General features: G+C 54.8%; 7 protein-coding genes across 7 annotated transcripts; 5 read left to right on the plus strand and 2 right to left on the minus strand.

Annotated features, from left to right (window-relative positions):
- Positions 1–2,448: 2,448 nt before the first annotated feature.
- On the minus strand, positions 2,449–4,965 carry V2A60_005798 (1-phosphatidylinositol 4-kinase LSB6; the record flags this gene model as incomplete). The annotated part of the gene is made up of 2 exons (XM_083257105.1): positions 2,449–4,285; positions 4,343–4,965. The coding sequence occupies 2 exons, from the start codon at positions 4,963–4,965 to the stop codon at positions 2,449–2,451; spliced, it is 2,460 nt and encodes an 819-aa protein (XP_083113231.1).
- Positions 4,966–6,284: 1,319 nt separating this feature from the next.
- On the plus strand, positions 6,285–8,071 carry V2A60_005799 (FAD-dependent oxidoreductase; the record flags this gene model as incomplete). The annotated part of the gene is made up of 3 exons (XM_083257106.1): positions 6,285–6,351; positions 6,383–7,002; positions 7,052–8,071. 3 exons carry the CDS (start codon positions 6,285–6,287, stop codon positions 8,069–8,071), a joined length of 1,707 nt encoding a protein of 568 aa, XP_083113232.1.
- A 626-nt stretch (positions 8,072–8,697) lies between these two features.
- Positions 8,698–9,402, plus strand: V2A60_005800 (GNAT family N-acetyltransferase; the record flags this gene model as incomplete). Its single annotated transcript, XM_083257107.1, has 1 exon — positions 8,698–9,402. The coding sequence occupies one exon, from the start codon at positions 8,698–8,700 to the stop codon at positions 9,400–9,402; it is 705 nt and encodes a 234-aa protein (XP_083113233.1).
- A 394-nt stretch (positions 9,403–9,796) lies between these two features.
- On the minus strand, positions 9,797–10,446 carry V2A60_005801 (uncharacterized protein; the record flags this gene model as incomplete). The annotated part of the gene is made up of 2 exons (XM_083257108.1): positions 9,797–10,200; positions 10,275–10,446. 2 exons carry the CDS (start codon positions 10,444–10,446, stop codon positions 9,797–9,799), a joined length of 576 nt encoding a protein of 191 aa, XP_083113234.1.
- A 654-nt stretch (positions 10,447–11,100) lies between these two features.
- V2A60_005802 (uncharacterized protein) lies at positions 11,101–11,614 on the plus strand (the record flags this gene model as incomplete). The annotated part of the gene is made up of 2 exons (XM_083257109.1): positions 11,101–11,264; positions 11,290–11,614. The coding sequence occupies 2 exons, from the start codon at positions 11,101–11,103 to the stop codon at positions 11,612–11,614; spliced, it is 489 nt and encodes a 162-aa protein (XP_083113235.1).
- An 862-nt stretch (positions 11,615–12,476) lies between these two features.
- V2A60_005803 (uncharacterized protein) lies at positions 12,477–14,201 on the plus strand (the record flags this gene model as incomplete). Its single annotated transcript, XM_083257110.1, has 1 exon — positions 12,477–14,201. One exon carries the CDS (start codon positions 12,477–12,479, stop codon positions 14,199–14,201), a length of 1,725 nt encoding a protein of 574 aa, XP_083113236.1.
- A 398-nt stretch (positions 14,202–14,599) lies between these two features.
- On the plus strand, positions 14,600–14,992 carry V2A60_005804 (uncharacterized protein; the record flags this gene model as incomplete). Its single annotated transcript, XM_083257111.1, has 1 exon — positions 14,600–14,992. The coding sequence occupies one exon, from the start codon at positions 14,600–14,602 to the stop codon at positions 14,990–14,992; it is 393 nt and encodes a 130-aa protein (XP_083113237.1).
- Between the last annotated feature and the right edge of the window lie 1,130 nt (positions 14,993–16,122).

Genomic DNA, 16,122 nt, shown 5'->3' on the forward strand with positions numbered 1-16,122 from the left:
GGGACGGAGGACAACTCTGATCAAGCGGAAACCGCTGCGGGTCTTGTTAGTTAGGCAAATGCTGGGCGCGCTGTTGGCCAAGGATACAGCCACACTCCGTTGCCAGCGCTGCCACCTACTTCCATACATTTGAAAGCTCAAGAAAAGAAACAAAACGCGGTGGTTGAGCATTGAATGTATAACAAGAAGAACGAAGAAGCGAAAACGAGTGTATTTTTGCGTAGCTACTCACCCGCATGTTGGTACTGTGGCAAGCACGAAGCTGATTTGCATGAGAATTGGTTTCGAGAAATTCGACTGAAATAAACACAGAAACTCAATTGATGGGCCCCAACCTTCGGACTATAGAGTTCAGGCTGTTCCAAACTCTCGGGTCATACTTTTCGGTAGCTGTCGTGCACGGCAACCACAACTTTTCGGCTTCTCAATGCGAGCACCTGAACGAGCTGTCATTGTCATGATGGGGTTATGGTCGATGGTCGAACCAGGTCCGAATTACTTGGCAACTCCGGACGACTAATCCGGTGACAACAGGGGTGATGATTGAGCGGTCCTGGGTAGCGGCCCCATGCTAATATGGCCTGCATGGAAGCATAATGACATACTACGCGAAAAAGAGACGGAGATTCGCCACTAAGCACAAGCGACAAAATTGGAGACCGGGTAAGCCAAGTGCAACGGTTGCAAATGATGCATGTAGCAAAGTCTGCAGAAAAGAAGGACATGGTAGGCGGGCAGCAATAGTATGCCCTGCCGGCTTTAGCGTCGGCACTTGGATTTACAACGAGGAACCATCCATCAGTGATTCGAAATCAAGTGGCCCAGATGAACTTGGCCTGACCAACGATCGTTGACACCCATCGAGTCAGCTCACCGCTTCGCGTCACAAGACCCGCGACCGCGCGGAGCATGAAGCAGAGACTGCAACAAGCGTGTCGGCCTGTGAACCACAAGCTTGCCGACAAGAAGTAATAAAGCTCAAGCTCAAACGCCGCTACGGCTTGAATGCCACGTTGTGCGCTGGCGGGTACCGGCTCTAGTGGAAACGCGGCCCGCTCGCCAACCCAACAGTTGCATCACGACTTTGGAATGCCGCAGTCCTTTGATTTCCGCCATTTGGCAGAAACTGACCACACATCTGATAAGGTCAGCTCTGCGCTGTACCCAGTACTCCGGTTCTTTATATCACTGACTTGGCTTCCCAGCCTCGGAACCTTGCATCCCCAAATTGGATTGCGGGGCGGTGAGGAGCTCAAAAGTGCCAATATATCCCTGTCCAAGACGCTATACCACGATCAGGAAAGCCCAACGTCCTGGCCGTTGAGATATTCAAATCGACTGACTGGCACTCTGTCATTTTCTTTGATCAAATCAGCGACCTGTTGGCCAGGTTCGGATTGGCCAAGGCCTCCAGCGAGCACGGCGTAAGCGCACCGACTTCGAGCACAGTTGGCGAAATCTCCGCATATTTACAACGCAGGAGTCCTGGATATCTTTACTATAGGCAGGGCCAATTCGAATATTACACCCTCGGCAGGCAATACGATTTCATCATTCGTTCTGGAACGGGCGTGACGTTGCATTGCGCAGAAGCTGAACGCCAGTGTCGCGAACCTGCCCCACGCTTTTCAATGTCGCCGACACCAGGCAGAGAAAACCATTACGTGTTTCTTGAGACTTCACGTATAACTAGCTGGATGCCCTCCCACGCTGGGCGGAAGTGGTCGGAAAAGGTAGATCAGTGGGACACGATTGCTATCTTGTCTTCGTTTCCGCTCCCCTCGTCGTCGTCCTCCCCCTCCTCTTGGCCAATGGACCGAGCATGGTGCATGTCATCTATACGGGATGAGTGTTTAGGCTAGTCACCTGCCTGCCCGGGGAAGCAATCCCCTTGTCCTTGGCAAAAGTGACAGAAAAAAAATTTCCGATGACGTCCAAAAGAAGTTGAAAGGGGGGGTGGAGAGCGGCATTGGAATCTTCTTTCGAGCCTCGGCTGGGAGATTTGTCTAAATGAAGGGAATAAAAAGAAGGTGAGTTTTTCACCGTTTTTATTGTTAATGTACGATCATCTCAGTGGCGCTCTCTCCTAGTACAAGAAGCAGAAGCCTAGCCCAAGCCATGGCGAATAAAAATACAAGGAAAAATAACGAGGAAATAAAGGCAATGCTCCTGCTACATGTGAAGAGGTGAAAACGAATCGAAAGACGCCAAGGCACAAGATGTGACGGGTGACCTTGTTCTCATGCCGGGACAAGAGATCAAGCCCCCGCGGCGGCATGTGTTGGCAGCCTAGTGACAAGCCAGCCCCGGCTCTCGAGCCCGCTGGGCCGGCCTTCAGCCTCCTCTTTTGCGCGCCTGCATACTTGTCCATTCCGACATGTTTTGTTTGCGTGCAGAATGCCCCATCAAAAACCACTCTACAAGCACTGAAACGGGCTGTGTTCTCTCTCAACACCAGGTAAAGACTGGGTTGCTGCTCTTCACGGCCTCGAGGCGCTCCACAATGACCTTGCGCTGGTTGCCCATCTGACCCTCGGCCGCAGCGTAGCCAAGGTCGCCTTCGAGCAGATCATCGTCTCCGCCGTTTCCGTAGTCGTAGCTGTGCCTACCAGCCGCGGCAGCGTTGCTTCTTAGATGGTGATCGCCGCCGTAGAGCTGCTGCACAATGGAGTGGCTGTTGCGGCGGCCGGCGGTCGTGCTGGCAAACGAGTACCGGCGCTGGTGGCGTTGCTGCGAGCGGCTGCGGTCGTTACTGCTGCTGCTAGTATTATTGTTGCTGCGGGGCGGGTCGTAGGTGTTCAAGGCGCGCGAGGGGCCGTGGTAGGAGGCGGCCGGGCCGGCCGGGCCAGAGGGTCTGGATGGCAGAGCATCGTTGCTGCCCTGCCGGGAGTGGGAGGCGCTCAAGGCGCCATTGGGGGCATCGTGAGATGAGCGCGTTGCCTCCAGCTTAGGGCTGGTGATTTCGAAGCGGCCCGGGTTCGGGAGATCGCCTGGCAGCGAGGCGCCGAAGCCGAGGAGGTCTGCGTTCTGGGCGGAAGAGCCGGTGGGTGCGCCGCCAGCGGGCAAGGAGCTCGCAATGTCAGCCTCGTCTTGATCGAACGAGGTGCTGGAGGCGAGTGCGGTGCGGCGCATCTCGGACGAGGTGACACGCATGGGCACGGCGACGGGCACCTCGACGAGATCATCCCAAACACAGACCTTGGCGCGGCGGGTGAGCTCGAGAGGGCCGTGGTCGGCCGTCTTGAGCGCCTCGACGACATTCCATGCTTGGCCCTTCATAACGGCGATTTGCTTGGCAAACATGCGCTCCTGGAAGTCCTCGTCGACTTGGAAGACGCGCTTGAGCGCCAATTGCGTCTGACTCCACCATGCCGTGGACGTGAGAAGCGGGAGGAAGTGGTCGCGCGTTTTTTGCGAGAACGGGCGGCCGATGAGGTCGACGGGGAGGAACAGCCACCCAAAGGGGAAGCTGCGCCAGGCGTCGGGGTGCTTCCACGGCCAGGAGAGCGAGTTGTCAATGGCGCCCAGCACCATCTGCGTATGTTTCTCCGAGGCCTGCCTCTTGGACGCGTGCATGGGCCGCTGGCGCTGGTACGGGTAGGATGCCGTCGACGCCGTGGCCGGCATGTCATGGGCGTTGACAGGTCGCGGGCGGTCTGCGTCGGGCTCTGCTTCCGCTTCCATATTAAGATGCATGGGCTCCGTAGCAATGGACACGGCACCGGATTCACGGTCCACCTTCACCATCCAGTTGTCGAGGCCTCTATCAGTATTGCGCATGATGTAATCGAGAATGACCAGCTTCTCGAGCTCTTCTCGGAAGGATTGCTTCAAATCCTCCGTCCACGCAAACCGGGCTGGCTGTTCTGGGGAGGGTGAGCGCTCGCCACTGCCCGGCGAGTCACTCTCATCATCTTCCGAGTCGGCGTTCTCGGCGGCGCCCGACGTTGACGGGCGGCAGGCATCGGACCACTTCTTGTTGTTGCGATTGCGGGCATCTCTACTGCTGGATGTGCGGAAGCCAGCCCAGTACTGATCGGGCCAGGGGTTTTCACGGAGGAAGACGTTGGCATCCTTGAAGCCCTTGAGGAAGACTTGGAAGCTGCCGGGCTTGGCCGGGAAGGGCTTCTTCTTGCGGTGAAAGTTGCGACGGTCCCAGAACGGATAGTGGAAGGACTTGGAAGACAGCCATACCACATCAGTATAAGGGACCATGTTTGTTCGTAACTGGCGGTCGAGAACGTAGGCAGCAGCTTCGCTCACGTACGATAGATTGGGAATGAGGCTGTACAAGTTAGCAAATGATTGTAGCGGCATGGAACAAGCTTGTGCCTCGTCTTACCATGCTCTTCCGAAGCAGCAGGGAAATAGATTTCGGTGAATCCATTTATTCCACTTTGGGTTTCCAGCGGCGTAGGGCTCTTCGTCTTTGGGCTTGAAGACACCAACAATCTTGCCATCTGGATCGCGCGCAAAGTAACTACCGGAGCTACCCTGAGAGATCATGCTGGGGTGAATTTCTTGTCGAATGGCACGTCTAACGCTATCAACGATAGCATCAAATTGTGCCGTGGTTATTGCACCCTCGGGGACGTCGGCGAGGCCTTCGGCTGTAATGGGCCGCACGCCTTCCGGGGCGCGGAATACCGAATGCTGTATTTCAAGGCGCTCCTCCTCGCCAGCGAAGCTCTTCCCGCGACCACGCTTGAACTTGGAGGCAATCTCGTCGGCCCAGCGCTCGAAGCGAGCATTGATGGCCTTGATGTCGACGCCGCCGGCGCTACCGACGCGACGTCGAAACTTGTTGGGTCGGGTGTTGGTCGATCTGGACGCTGCCGGGGCGGCGGAAGGATTCAAGGCGGCGGAGGGTCCGGCGTTGACGAAATCATCATCAGAGTCGTCGCTGAAGCGGTCGGCCTGGGCGAGTTGCTCGTAGCCTGTCGTGGGTGGGCGTGTCTTGGGCATCGTGGGCTGTGATGGTGGGCGACGGAGGGGGGGAGCCGCGGTGTCGTGGACGGACGGGTAGATCGGGCTTACTGATTACCGTGATGCCATTTGCCGATACCAGGGCAGTCTTGTGGTAGCAAAGATTGAGTAATTGACCAAGCGAAGGCTGAGAAGGGCACTACGCTGATGAGTGCGTAGCACAAAGAAGTGGGAGTCGTCGTATCTGACGGGACACCTGGATGGAAGGAGGAGAGGTACCGGGCTGAAAGCGGCGCAGTCACTGGCAAGCGGGTTGATGGCGAGGAAATGACCCAATTGGGAGTCGTGCACTGAGCTGCAAGACTCAGTTGGCGGTGTAATGGCGATGTTATGCGGGCAAGGTATGATGGAAAAGGGACGGTGACAATGACGTTGATCTAGCTGCGATTTTTTGACCCTTTTAGGCCAGATGTCGCGAAGTGGATGGCAGCAGGATCCACCACCATTTTGGCCGGCTGGGTGCCAGTGCCTACTGGTACCAGTACAGCGGAGAGGCGTCAGTGCGTGTAAGAGGGGGGGGCGGTATCTGGATGCAGAGAGATGGCAACTGAGGAATGCGAAAGAGCCTGTCACAATGGTTTTTTAACGCATAAGAATGATGAATCTCCATACTAGTCAATTTAACAACTTTAACTGAAAAAAAAAAATACTTGTGCTATCGAGTAGGTAGAGTGGCGCCAATTCGCGTGCCATCTTCTGGCAAGGTAGGTCTTTTAAGCGGAGTAAGAACCCGAATATAGGGGAGCTCAAGGTATTTCCAGGCTCCGTGCGATCATCATCGCAGGGCCTTGTACTGGTAGCGACTACTAACCTAAGTAAGTCTACTGTATTTTAGTGGCCCCTCGTTCATCAGTTGACCCAGTATTTCCGGGCAACTTGGGCCAGCAAGTCTCTTCTTCTCAGCCGCATCATCCATCGGCCAATCTCAGCCCACCTCTCTCGGACCGTATTCTTCGCATTGCCATGCCCTACCGAACGCGATCGGCCGACTCGGCGCATAAATCCAAAATAGGAATCGTGCAAGGCGCAACGATGTTGAAATTATGGCGGTGCTCACTGCCATCTACGTAATCCTCAAACAGAGGGTCTGAGACGAAATAAGACCATGTCACCTAGATGGCCGAGTATATAGAGTCGCGGCTGGCCCTCCTTCTGCTCTACATCACAGGAATCACAAGCGATCTCAGCTCTTCACCATTGTTATCATTCACTATGAGATTGACAAAAACTGTCTCCATTGCCATATTGGTGGAGTCAGCCCTTGGAGCTGTTCTGCAAACCACCACAAACGCCGCGCAATGTCGATGCAGTCCAAGCGACCCCTGTTGGCCGTCACAGAGCCAATGGGCATCTCTCAATGCCTCGGTGAGCGGTAATCTCATCGCTCTTCGGCCAGTCGCCCATGTCTGCCACGATCCTGGCTATGATGCTGCCGTCTGCAAGGCCTCCATGGCGCTCTCAGAATCTTCCGTCTGGCGTGACCAAAACCCTGGCGCAGTTCAATGGACAAACTGGGAGGCCTGGCCGGAGCGTAACCAGACTTGTTCTTTTGATCTTCCCAGAGAGGTTCCTTGCCGCCAGGGTCGCGTCTCTCTCTTCTCCGTCGTTGCCGAGTCGGCCCAGCACATTCAGGAAGCAGTACGTTTTGCTGCCACTCACAACATCAGACTGGCCATCAAAAACACCGGCCACTGCTTCCTCGGCCGCTCTTCCGCTCCCGAATCACTGCAGATTGCCACTTATAAAATGAAAAAGATGGAATTCATCGATGACTTCGTTCCCGAGGGTTCGAGCAACAACAAGTCCATGGGGTCTGCCGTCACCCTCGGCGCCGGTGTTGTGCTCATGGACATCTATACCGAGACGAGCAGGCGTAACCTGACTGCCGTTGTTGGTCTCTCGCATACTGTTGGTGCAGCTGGTGGCTACATCCAGGGGGGTGGACACTCACCTTTGGGACCCTGGAAGGGCATGGCCTCGGATAATGCGCTACAGTTTGAAGTGGTCACGGCCGATGTAAGCGCGCATCTGCGTCCGGGATGGACTTTCGCTGACAACACAATAGAGTAAACTCCTTGTTGCAAATGAATTTCAAAACAGAGACCTGTTTTGGGCGCTTCGAGGCGGTGGTGGCGGTACCTTTGGTGTTGTCGTCGCCGTCACTATTCGCACGTTTCCAGACGTTCCCGCTCTAGCGCTCATGTCTGATATCGCCCTTCCTGGACCAGCAGACGACAGATTTTGGAATATCCTAGCAGCTCTTCATCAACGTCTCCCGGCTCTCGCTGACGTCGGGGGTAGCGGTTACTACTTCTTCCTCCCCAACTCTGTCCAAAACGGCACCTCCACTGCCTCCATCACCATCGCCATGTTCTTCCCCAACAAGACCGATCAGGCACCCATCGCCAGGATTGTGGACAGCTTCATTTCAGACGCCCGTGAATCGGCCCCAAGCGCAAACTACACCCTGCAGCTGGCACCTACCCTCGGTGGCTCGATCGCGTATGAGCTGGCCAAGACACCATACGACCCTACCGGAGGAATCGCCATCATTGGCTCCCGCCTAATCTCCCGGAACCTTCTCAGCCAGAAAGATGGCGCCCAACGTCTAGGCAGAGCTCTTCGCGACATTTACGACGGCAGCGGCAACAAGACTGGGTACACCGGCCACTTCATCGCCGACGGAGCCGTGGCCAGGAATGCAGGCAAGGTTAAATCGGCGCTCAACCCTGCTTGGCGCAAGACCATTACCCATATTGCCTTTGGCCGAGACTGGGCTCCCGATGCAACCCTTGCAGAGCAAAAGGCTGTGCGGGACAAACTGACCAATGTCGAGGTCCCCATGCTCAAGGCCCTCGAGAAGGGTATGGGAGCCTACCTGAACGAGGCCGATGCCTTTGAGGCTGATTTTCAGGAATCTTTCTGGGGCGACAACTACAATAGACTGTATCATATCAAGCAGCACATTGATCCCAAGGGCCTGTTTATCACGCGTAGCGGTGTTGGCAGCGAGGATTGGGACGCGGATGGGCTCTGTCGTGTACGCAAGCGATCGACTAATGATGTTTCGCAGCTGCGGCTCTGAGTTGGATTTTACACAGTATCCATGTCAATACATTTTCGATTCCATCCCTTTCGGGCTAGGCGATGTTTTTGATCAACTTTCCCGCCGATATGCCTTTCAATCATCCCGTGGTAATTTGAGTTGGGCCAAGCTGATAGAATCATTTGCCTGTTTCACCTCAGGGAGCTGATTAACAGCAGCCATAATTCTGTAGAGGTGCATAGGCACCCAAGTCTCATAAATATTGGTAACGGTACGGTATGAGGTGCCTCGTTCTTTCCCGTCTTGCTCTGTGAAGTAGAACATGCCTATTCAGGCAAGTGACAGCCCCACCGCGGCCACATCCGAGCACCGAGCGCCGAGCTGCAGTTGCGTGACTCAATAGGATTTCATGACGGGCATTTATTCGTGGAATTTGGGGCCTGTATAAACGGTCTGAGTCACATTCATCATCGTATAAGCCAGGATCGACTGGAAGCTGAAATTATTGCGCGGAGAAGCCCTGCAAGGTGCTCCAGGTAACGGACTATCACCTCACGGGTAGCTGCAAGCTGTAGATTAAAAACAGCGCCATGCGCTCCCCTGGTTACACTCTCGAGCTACAGATTTACCTCGGGAATTCATCTTCTCCATAACTTATAATAAAAATGTCTGCCTTCTCGGCTGCTCTCGATAACGCGTTCGAGTCCAAGCGACTCCGGTACATTGCCGTCGAGGATGAGAGCGACGACTACAAGGGCGTCCTCGCGGACATGATCAACGAAGCCTCTCTGCAGGCGCTTTCCTCCGAGATGATTATCCGACCGCAGGGCAAGACGGACGTGCAGTTCCTGGCCACCATGTACCGCAAGGCGCTGCTAGGCGTCGCCATCTGCCTGGGCCCATCCGAGGAGCAGGAGGAAGAAGAAGAGCCGGCGGACTCGGCCTCTCCTCCTCCCTCGGACAGGCAGGAGCAGGAAAAGGAGAAGAAGCAGAAGAAGAAGAAGCCCACCACCATCATCGGCACCCTCTGCATCGGCTGGGGCGGCATCCCGGACTCGCTGCGGCACAACCGCAACGCCTACATTGGCATCACGCTGGCGCGGCCGTACCGCGGCCGGGGCTACGGGCGCGAGGCGCTCGACTGGGGCGTCGACTGGGCGTTCCGCCACGGCAACCTGCACACGTTGTCGCTGACGACGGTGTCGTTCAACGAGGTCGGCCAGCGCCTGTACGAGAGCGCGGGCTTCGCGTTTGTGGGCCGCAGGCGCGAGGTGGCCTGGGCGGACCGGCAGTGGCACGACGAGCTGATTTACTCCATGACGGAGACGGAGTGGGAGGCGCTGAGGGGGCTGAGAAAGGAGAAGAGTTGAGAGAGAATAAGTAGAATCGGCCGTGTAAATACACTTGGTAGAAAAATGACAATCTGATCATAAAGGGAAAAAGGAAAAAAAAAGAAAAAAAAAAGAAAAAAAAAATGATACTATCAATCTGAAACTAGCGACGTGAGGGAGGTGATCTATGATACCGGCCGGTCAGCTGGCGCAGACTCCGGCGCGGTATGTGGCTGCTGAATAAGTAAAAGTTGAATGTCGGGAGAGCAAACTGAAAAAGCTGCACGAAGATTTTCCAACTCCTTTGTCGCTCCATCGCTCGAAACTACAAGTGTTGGCACTGCAGTTGCCCGTGAAGCCCCAAGCATGAAGAGCTGAACCGAGACATTGATCGTCGAGTGTTGGTGGTTTGGATGATTTCTTAGCGCCAAGCCTATATCATCCAGAATGGTGGACAGCCGGGTGCTGTGAGAGAAGGCCCATAGACGTCGGCCCTGAAAGAACCAGATGGAGTACTCTCGTGGAAACTCTCCGTCCCTTGGAAAGCATGTGGCGGCCAAAGACCGGGCTCTCTGGTCGCAGGTAGTAGTTCCCGCATGTAGGAGAGAAACCTGTTCTCCTCGTCTGGCTTCACTATAGTGCTCAAGTCCATCTCGGAGACCTTCTCCGGAGTTTTTGGAAGGCTGACGGGCAGATTGGAAAACGGGGCCTTTTCAATACCTTCGAACAGCGTCTCAGCTGCCATCATGTGGGCGAAAGGCTCCTTTTCGTAGCGGCTCAGGATGGTACCGCAAAGAAACGAGCCATCTACCACCCATGAGCCTGAACATCCCTCAACTGTTTTAATTAGTTGCTGCTGCGACTTTGGATCTCTAAGCCGTCCGACTACACTAGTACAATCGTCAACATACATAGAGGCTTGTCAAGTACGACCCTTCTTGTTTTAGATGTCTTTCTGCCAACGAAGATGCTCTCGTCAAAATGCAGAATCTCCGAAGCGCCAGCACGCTCTTTGCCGCCGAGGCATGATGGCACGAGAGGGGTAGATTTGTTGTTGTTCTGCGTCGCCATGGAACCAATCATATTGCAAACCGGCGAGCGTGCATGCGGCTGCAGGCTGTGTTCTGCGCCTTGAGCGTTCACATAACCCTTCCCATGTTCACATTCACAATCGATAATGAGCGCCAGAATAATTCAAGATGACTCTGAGAAGCTTCTTCTTCGCACTCTAGGCCGTGGCTCGCTGAAAATCTGCACAAGGACAACTATGGAAGGCTGCCAGGTCATCTGAAATCGGAGTTTGAGTCTCTGGCATCTCTGGCTACGTTACCTCTAACAGCGGTACTTGAGCTCCTCACAGAGACTAGAGAGAATGCCATCACTGGCCCAAATGCTGTCGTTTCAGCACTCCGAAAAAAGTTGCTCGAGCACCCAAATCATTCTGTGCACAATACTGGATGACTTGGGGAAATGCTGCTCGGTGCATGGCTCACCACAAAAGTCACTCTACCGGGAGGTCAAGCGCTGATATGGCAGTCATCCGTGACTTGGAATGAGACCAAATCTCTGAAAGAAGCTTTCGAGGACGCTTTTGAGCAGCTGAAACACCACAGCAAGGGGGGGCATGAGGCGGCGTCGTGCTTTGGAGAGATTTCAAAGAACCTGACGATCGAGTATTTGACCAAGAACCACGGATGGGCTGTAAGATAGTCCAGTAACCTGCTGGAGCATCTTTCGATGGATAGGCTCGGTCGGGTGATCACGTTTTACCAGCACAAGGTCGCTCTCGGCAACTATATGCAGGACCTGGATGCCAGCCGCTTCTGCCCGATTCCCAAATCCGTCCTGGAAGAAGCCATGGCCACGCTGAACATTCCTTTCCCACCGAACAGTGCCGATACGCAAGACTATCTGCGTGCCTGTTAGCGCCCGTTTCACACCAACGGCGCCAACGGCCGTCGTCTACCGGCAGCGCAGCTCGGCGCTGCTGAGGGACGAACTGAAGAAGCCGCGGCGGGGTCTGCGCCAGCTGGCCGTCGACGCCGACCACAGCAACCTCATTGACGTGGTCACATTCTGGGTCGCAGCGATAGTGGCCATCAGCCTCGCCATCGGGTTTGGCATCTCGGCCTTCTACTATGCAGCCAAGAGTTACCAAATGAGCGAGGCGCAGTATAACCTGGCGCTAGCTCAGGCATCCGCCACTCCGAGTGCCAATGAGAGCTTGCCACAATACTGCTTCCGAGATTAATAGACGCCAGGTATGCAGAGATGGGCCGAGCCTAACTAGCAGCTGACCGTCTCATATGTCGCCAGAAAATGGTCGACCACTCGGCCCGATGTTGTATGCCCACCGCAGCTCCTGCAGGTCTGGCAGCCGCTTGAGACAATGAGATGGCATATGGCGCGAGGATTTATGACATTTCTGCTGTATTCGCGAAATTTCGGCGAACATCCGGGTCGTCTGTACCTGCAAAGGCTGTCGATATGGCATCTACCCCAGGGAGATCCGCAGACTTGCGAAAGAGATTTTTCAATGTGCAATTATATTGAGATATTACCGCAACAGCTCTGCCATACTGCCAGGACATTTTGGGAATGGTCTTAGATTGTTGTTCGCGTTTGTTAGATTGCTGCGACAATCTGATACCCAATGTCATGTACCGCAGCCGTCGGCTGATGCCACCATAAAGCGGAGCAAGAACGACGAAAGAGAAAGAGGCTTTCCTCAATCATGCTTTCCACAATTTGGCCGAAGTGACTATCGCATGGCATGGGAGTGATGTAGGCCGCTCTCGTGGTTCGCTCCTCTGACCTCAATCTTCGAGCTTGACCAGGGTTCTTCAGCGCATTCTTCCGATTGGCGCAGCTCTGTTGCAAAAAAGGGCAGCCGAATCATCCAGCGAATGCTTCGCGATTAAATTTAGCCGCTCGTCAGTTAGCGTCGTTTCGAGGCGGCTGCTCCCGTCCGTAGTTGTGAACAGCCTGTAGGAGCCTCAGGTCAACAAAAATCTCGAGACGTGATAAGTCACGTGCGCGACGGTTAAGATCCATCACAAAATGAGAAATTGAACAGGAAACCGTGGCAAACAATTTAGCAGCGAGCTATCACAATGTTACCATCGTCACTGAGGAGCATTTACCAGCAGTACAAGGCTGATACGGACATCGTGGCAGAGTGGCTGACGGTGACAGCTAGGAAACATGGCTATTGCGAGACCAACTCTTCGTCGGCGTCCAACACCGCGTTAACGGGAGGCAGACTCAAAGGAAAGGCTCGAAAGCAAGCCAAGGGGCAGACCACAGCCGCGATCACGCCTGTTACGGAGCCGAGAAACACCCACATCGTCAAAACGAAGGACTATGAACCCATGGCCGTGTACATAGCTGGCTGCAGCGGCATTGATATCCCACGATACTTCGCAAGCGCTCTCAATCGGGTCATCTCCGTTCGGAAGAACTTTGCGGAGCGCCTCGCTTCATATGGCGTCAACACTAGTACCGAGTCGGAGAAGGGTCACTCATACTTTGTTGAGGTGCTTGAGAAGGTCCGGCAGGCTCTTCAACCACTCCTGGCAGGCGTTTCAGTCAGCAATGTACGGGTGGCTCCAGCGGCGGCCATCAAGAAACCCGAGGGGCTTTTCAAGAACATATTCGGTTCTTTAGAAGTCTACCAAACCACGACAAAGTTCGAGAACGCGCCCGACGTTGTTCCACCACCATCATTGATGCAGACCAAGTACATCTCAGAGCATGAGAACTCGACCATAGACCTCATTTTCGCCGTCACCGCGCTGCTGGACGACTATGCACAGCTCAGAGCCGAGATCCATAAGCTGTGGAGCGATCACGCAGCTGGCCGCTTGGATCTTGCGGCCGTCTCCGCCGCCACCAACACTTCGTTTGAGTTAGCACAGAGCATGGAAGATCATGTGGAGCCGCTCCTACTAAAAGCGGGAGGCACACACGCCTTTGTGGATATTTACTTCCGCTCGCTGTGCAGAGCTTTAGGTGTTGACCCCATGGCCAAAGAGGAACCCGGAGACCCATACAACATAGAGGCATACGACGTGGCAAATACGTGCTTCATCAACACGCTCATTCTCGTATCCAGTTTTGCCGCCAATAACAGTGCTGATGCAGATGGAGCGTTCTTCCAGGATTACAACGGCAAGTTTGGGTGGTACGACGAGACCCTCGGCGGATCAGCGCAGACCAACCGTCAAAAATGGAAGCAGGACATGACGGCAGTGCTTGAGCTCATGCCAGATCTCAGCTTTCTAGTCTCACGGCTGGGTCGTCTGTCTGCAGTGGATGAGCTGACCCGAGGATTGGCGTATGTAATGAACGGCCACCGCAAAACCACACCGCTCTGGCTTGCTTTTGCCTTGCAAGTCTACCTTGACATCTTGCACACATTCGGGCAGAACTGCGACGGACTGGATGCGGGGTCCTCACGCAATGAAGTCGTTCGAGCCGCGGGCCTCTGGGACGATGACCCGATATGGGCCGGGCGTAAACTCGCTGTTGAGGTGGGCTTACTCCCCAGCGTCCGGTCTCCGCCGTTTAAGTTTCTGCGACGTAATCCCATGTACTGCGGGCTTCTGATACAAAATATGCGAGCCACTGTGCAGAACGCGGGCGTGCCATATGCCGCGGCTCCGGGCGCCCTCGTTGGTGTGGTACAGCTCTACCATGCGCTTCACCATGAAGGTCTGCTTGCGGAGGACTGTGTTTGGGAAGATCTACGGACGCTTTGGACGTTGCAGGGTGATGCTTCCTTCTTCGTCGGCGATTGCCCACGACCAAGGAGGCGTACTTCACGAACTACTGCTTAAGCATTGGCACGTCGGTGACCCACTGGGCGGCGGCCCAGAGTCGACGTAAGAGCAAGGACAAGGTCAAAATACAGAGCGATAATAGACGAAACTTGATGCCCATGGGGCATCTATCGCTAGCAGTCAATCATCGGCTTGAACACCCTGGAGCTCGGGCACCATGGTCCTGCGCAGACATTGAAGCGCTTCTGGATAAAGGCTTTGCGCATCGCTATACAGATAGTCGGTTGCGTCTGCAGCCAGCGTTCAAGGAGACAGTGGAGCAAGCCAAACAACGCTTCGCCCAGCTCTCGCCGTCAGGGCTAATCCGAGAGTTGGCAGGGGCCATTCAACACGAAAAGCTAGGGCTTTGTTTCAATCTCTTCACGATACATAACGAAGCGTGGCTCTTCCTTGAGATGCTACAGGCGGCCTTCACACCGATTATAGGTGATAGGGTGGCCCGCAACACCGGCAGTGACGCACAGATGCTGCCGTTCCTGCCGGGTCTTTGCTTCGCGGCCGCAGCTGGCAAAACACTCGACCGCTCCCAGACGGTGGAGGCTAACGATACGCTTCTGCGCGTGGCAGCAGATGTTCTGCAAGCATTTGTGCGCGACGGCCACGGAAGTACCATCAAGGACGTTGCAAAGAAGCAAATTGATCCGCGAGACGTCGAAGGTCTGCATCAGGGACTGGCCCTGTGGGGATTAGATGACATGGAAGGATTGGGTGGGCATCGGGGCCCCCAGCGCCGGGGTGGGGGAATGGAGGAGCTTGAGGCGCTGCTGCGGATGCTCAGACCAAACTGAGCCTTTCTTACTCAGGTCACAGTCGTCTCAGCTCGCTAGTAGGCATTGGTGCTGAATCGTTTCGCGAGCGGAGCATTGCGTCTGTGACTGACGATTTTCTATCCCGGGCAGAGGAGACCTTACCAGACTTTGCCACAGATAGAAAATAAGGTTACCAGCCTTTGCTGGCAAGCGCAAAGAGCGGCTATGCCTGGTAATACAATTTGTCAGAAGTGAGGATGGAGAGTGAGGAGGAAGAGCAGGATTGTCACTGTCAGGAGCGAGGCTGGGAGAGGGGGTCTACCGGAGAGCCTGACGCCAGACTGAGCCTCAAAGCTCTGTCTAATGCCGACTGGAACTTCGCAAGTGAGTCATGGTAAGCTAGCGAAGATTTAAATGTTGGAGCAAGGATCGGGCAAAGTTGGTCGTGATAGCGTGGGCGTGTTCCCGTATAATATCTTTGCGCAAGTTGAGGTGCTTTTGGCGAGGCGCGTAGCACGGTTGCTCGTATTGATATGCTCCCCATCCGCAGTGCGATAGTATTCCCCGGCCTCTATCTTTAAGGTCGGGGTGAAGCGCGCGTGTAAAGTAATCTTGCTGCCTGAGACGACGTAGCAGCGTAGTGTTGGGTGGTTGCGGCTTCTTCCCAGAACCAGATGTTGGTGGTGGCCGCAGCATTCTTCTTCGGCATCTTGAGGCGGCGTAATGGGTCACTAGACCGGGAACGGGCGAGTGTAGTCGGAGGGAGTGCTGTATTTCATGAGCATCTCACGAGCTCTGAAGCCCGAGCCACTCGGCAATAACTGCTTGTTTTGCCAGAGACTGCCGCCCGCGCCGGTCTGCGCAAACCACACAATGCCCACGGTGGCGCAGGGGATGTCATACCAGCACCTGTTACCGGTTCTGATTTCTATATGATACCCTTTGATACATTTTGGTCACGGACTAACCTCTATCTTGCGTCTTCCGACGCACACTGTACCTGCATAACCTAAGCGATAGACTCAATCGTGGGAACTGTACCTATGATGCGGTATGCACTCTCGAGTCGACTGGCACCAATTGAAAGAATATAACTGCAGTGACTGGAGCGCTTTGATAGGGTCGCGTTCTGCGCTTTTCTGAATTTGTGTGTAGCTTCCCAGAGTCGT

Source organism: Cordyceps javanica, chromosome 3 (genome assembly GCF_051103115.1).
Source record: "Cordyceps javanica chromosome 3, complete sequence".
NCBI lineage: Eukaryota > Fungi > Ascomycota > Sordariomycetes > Hypocreales > Cordycipitaceae > Cordyceps > Cordyceps javanica.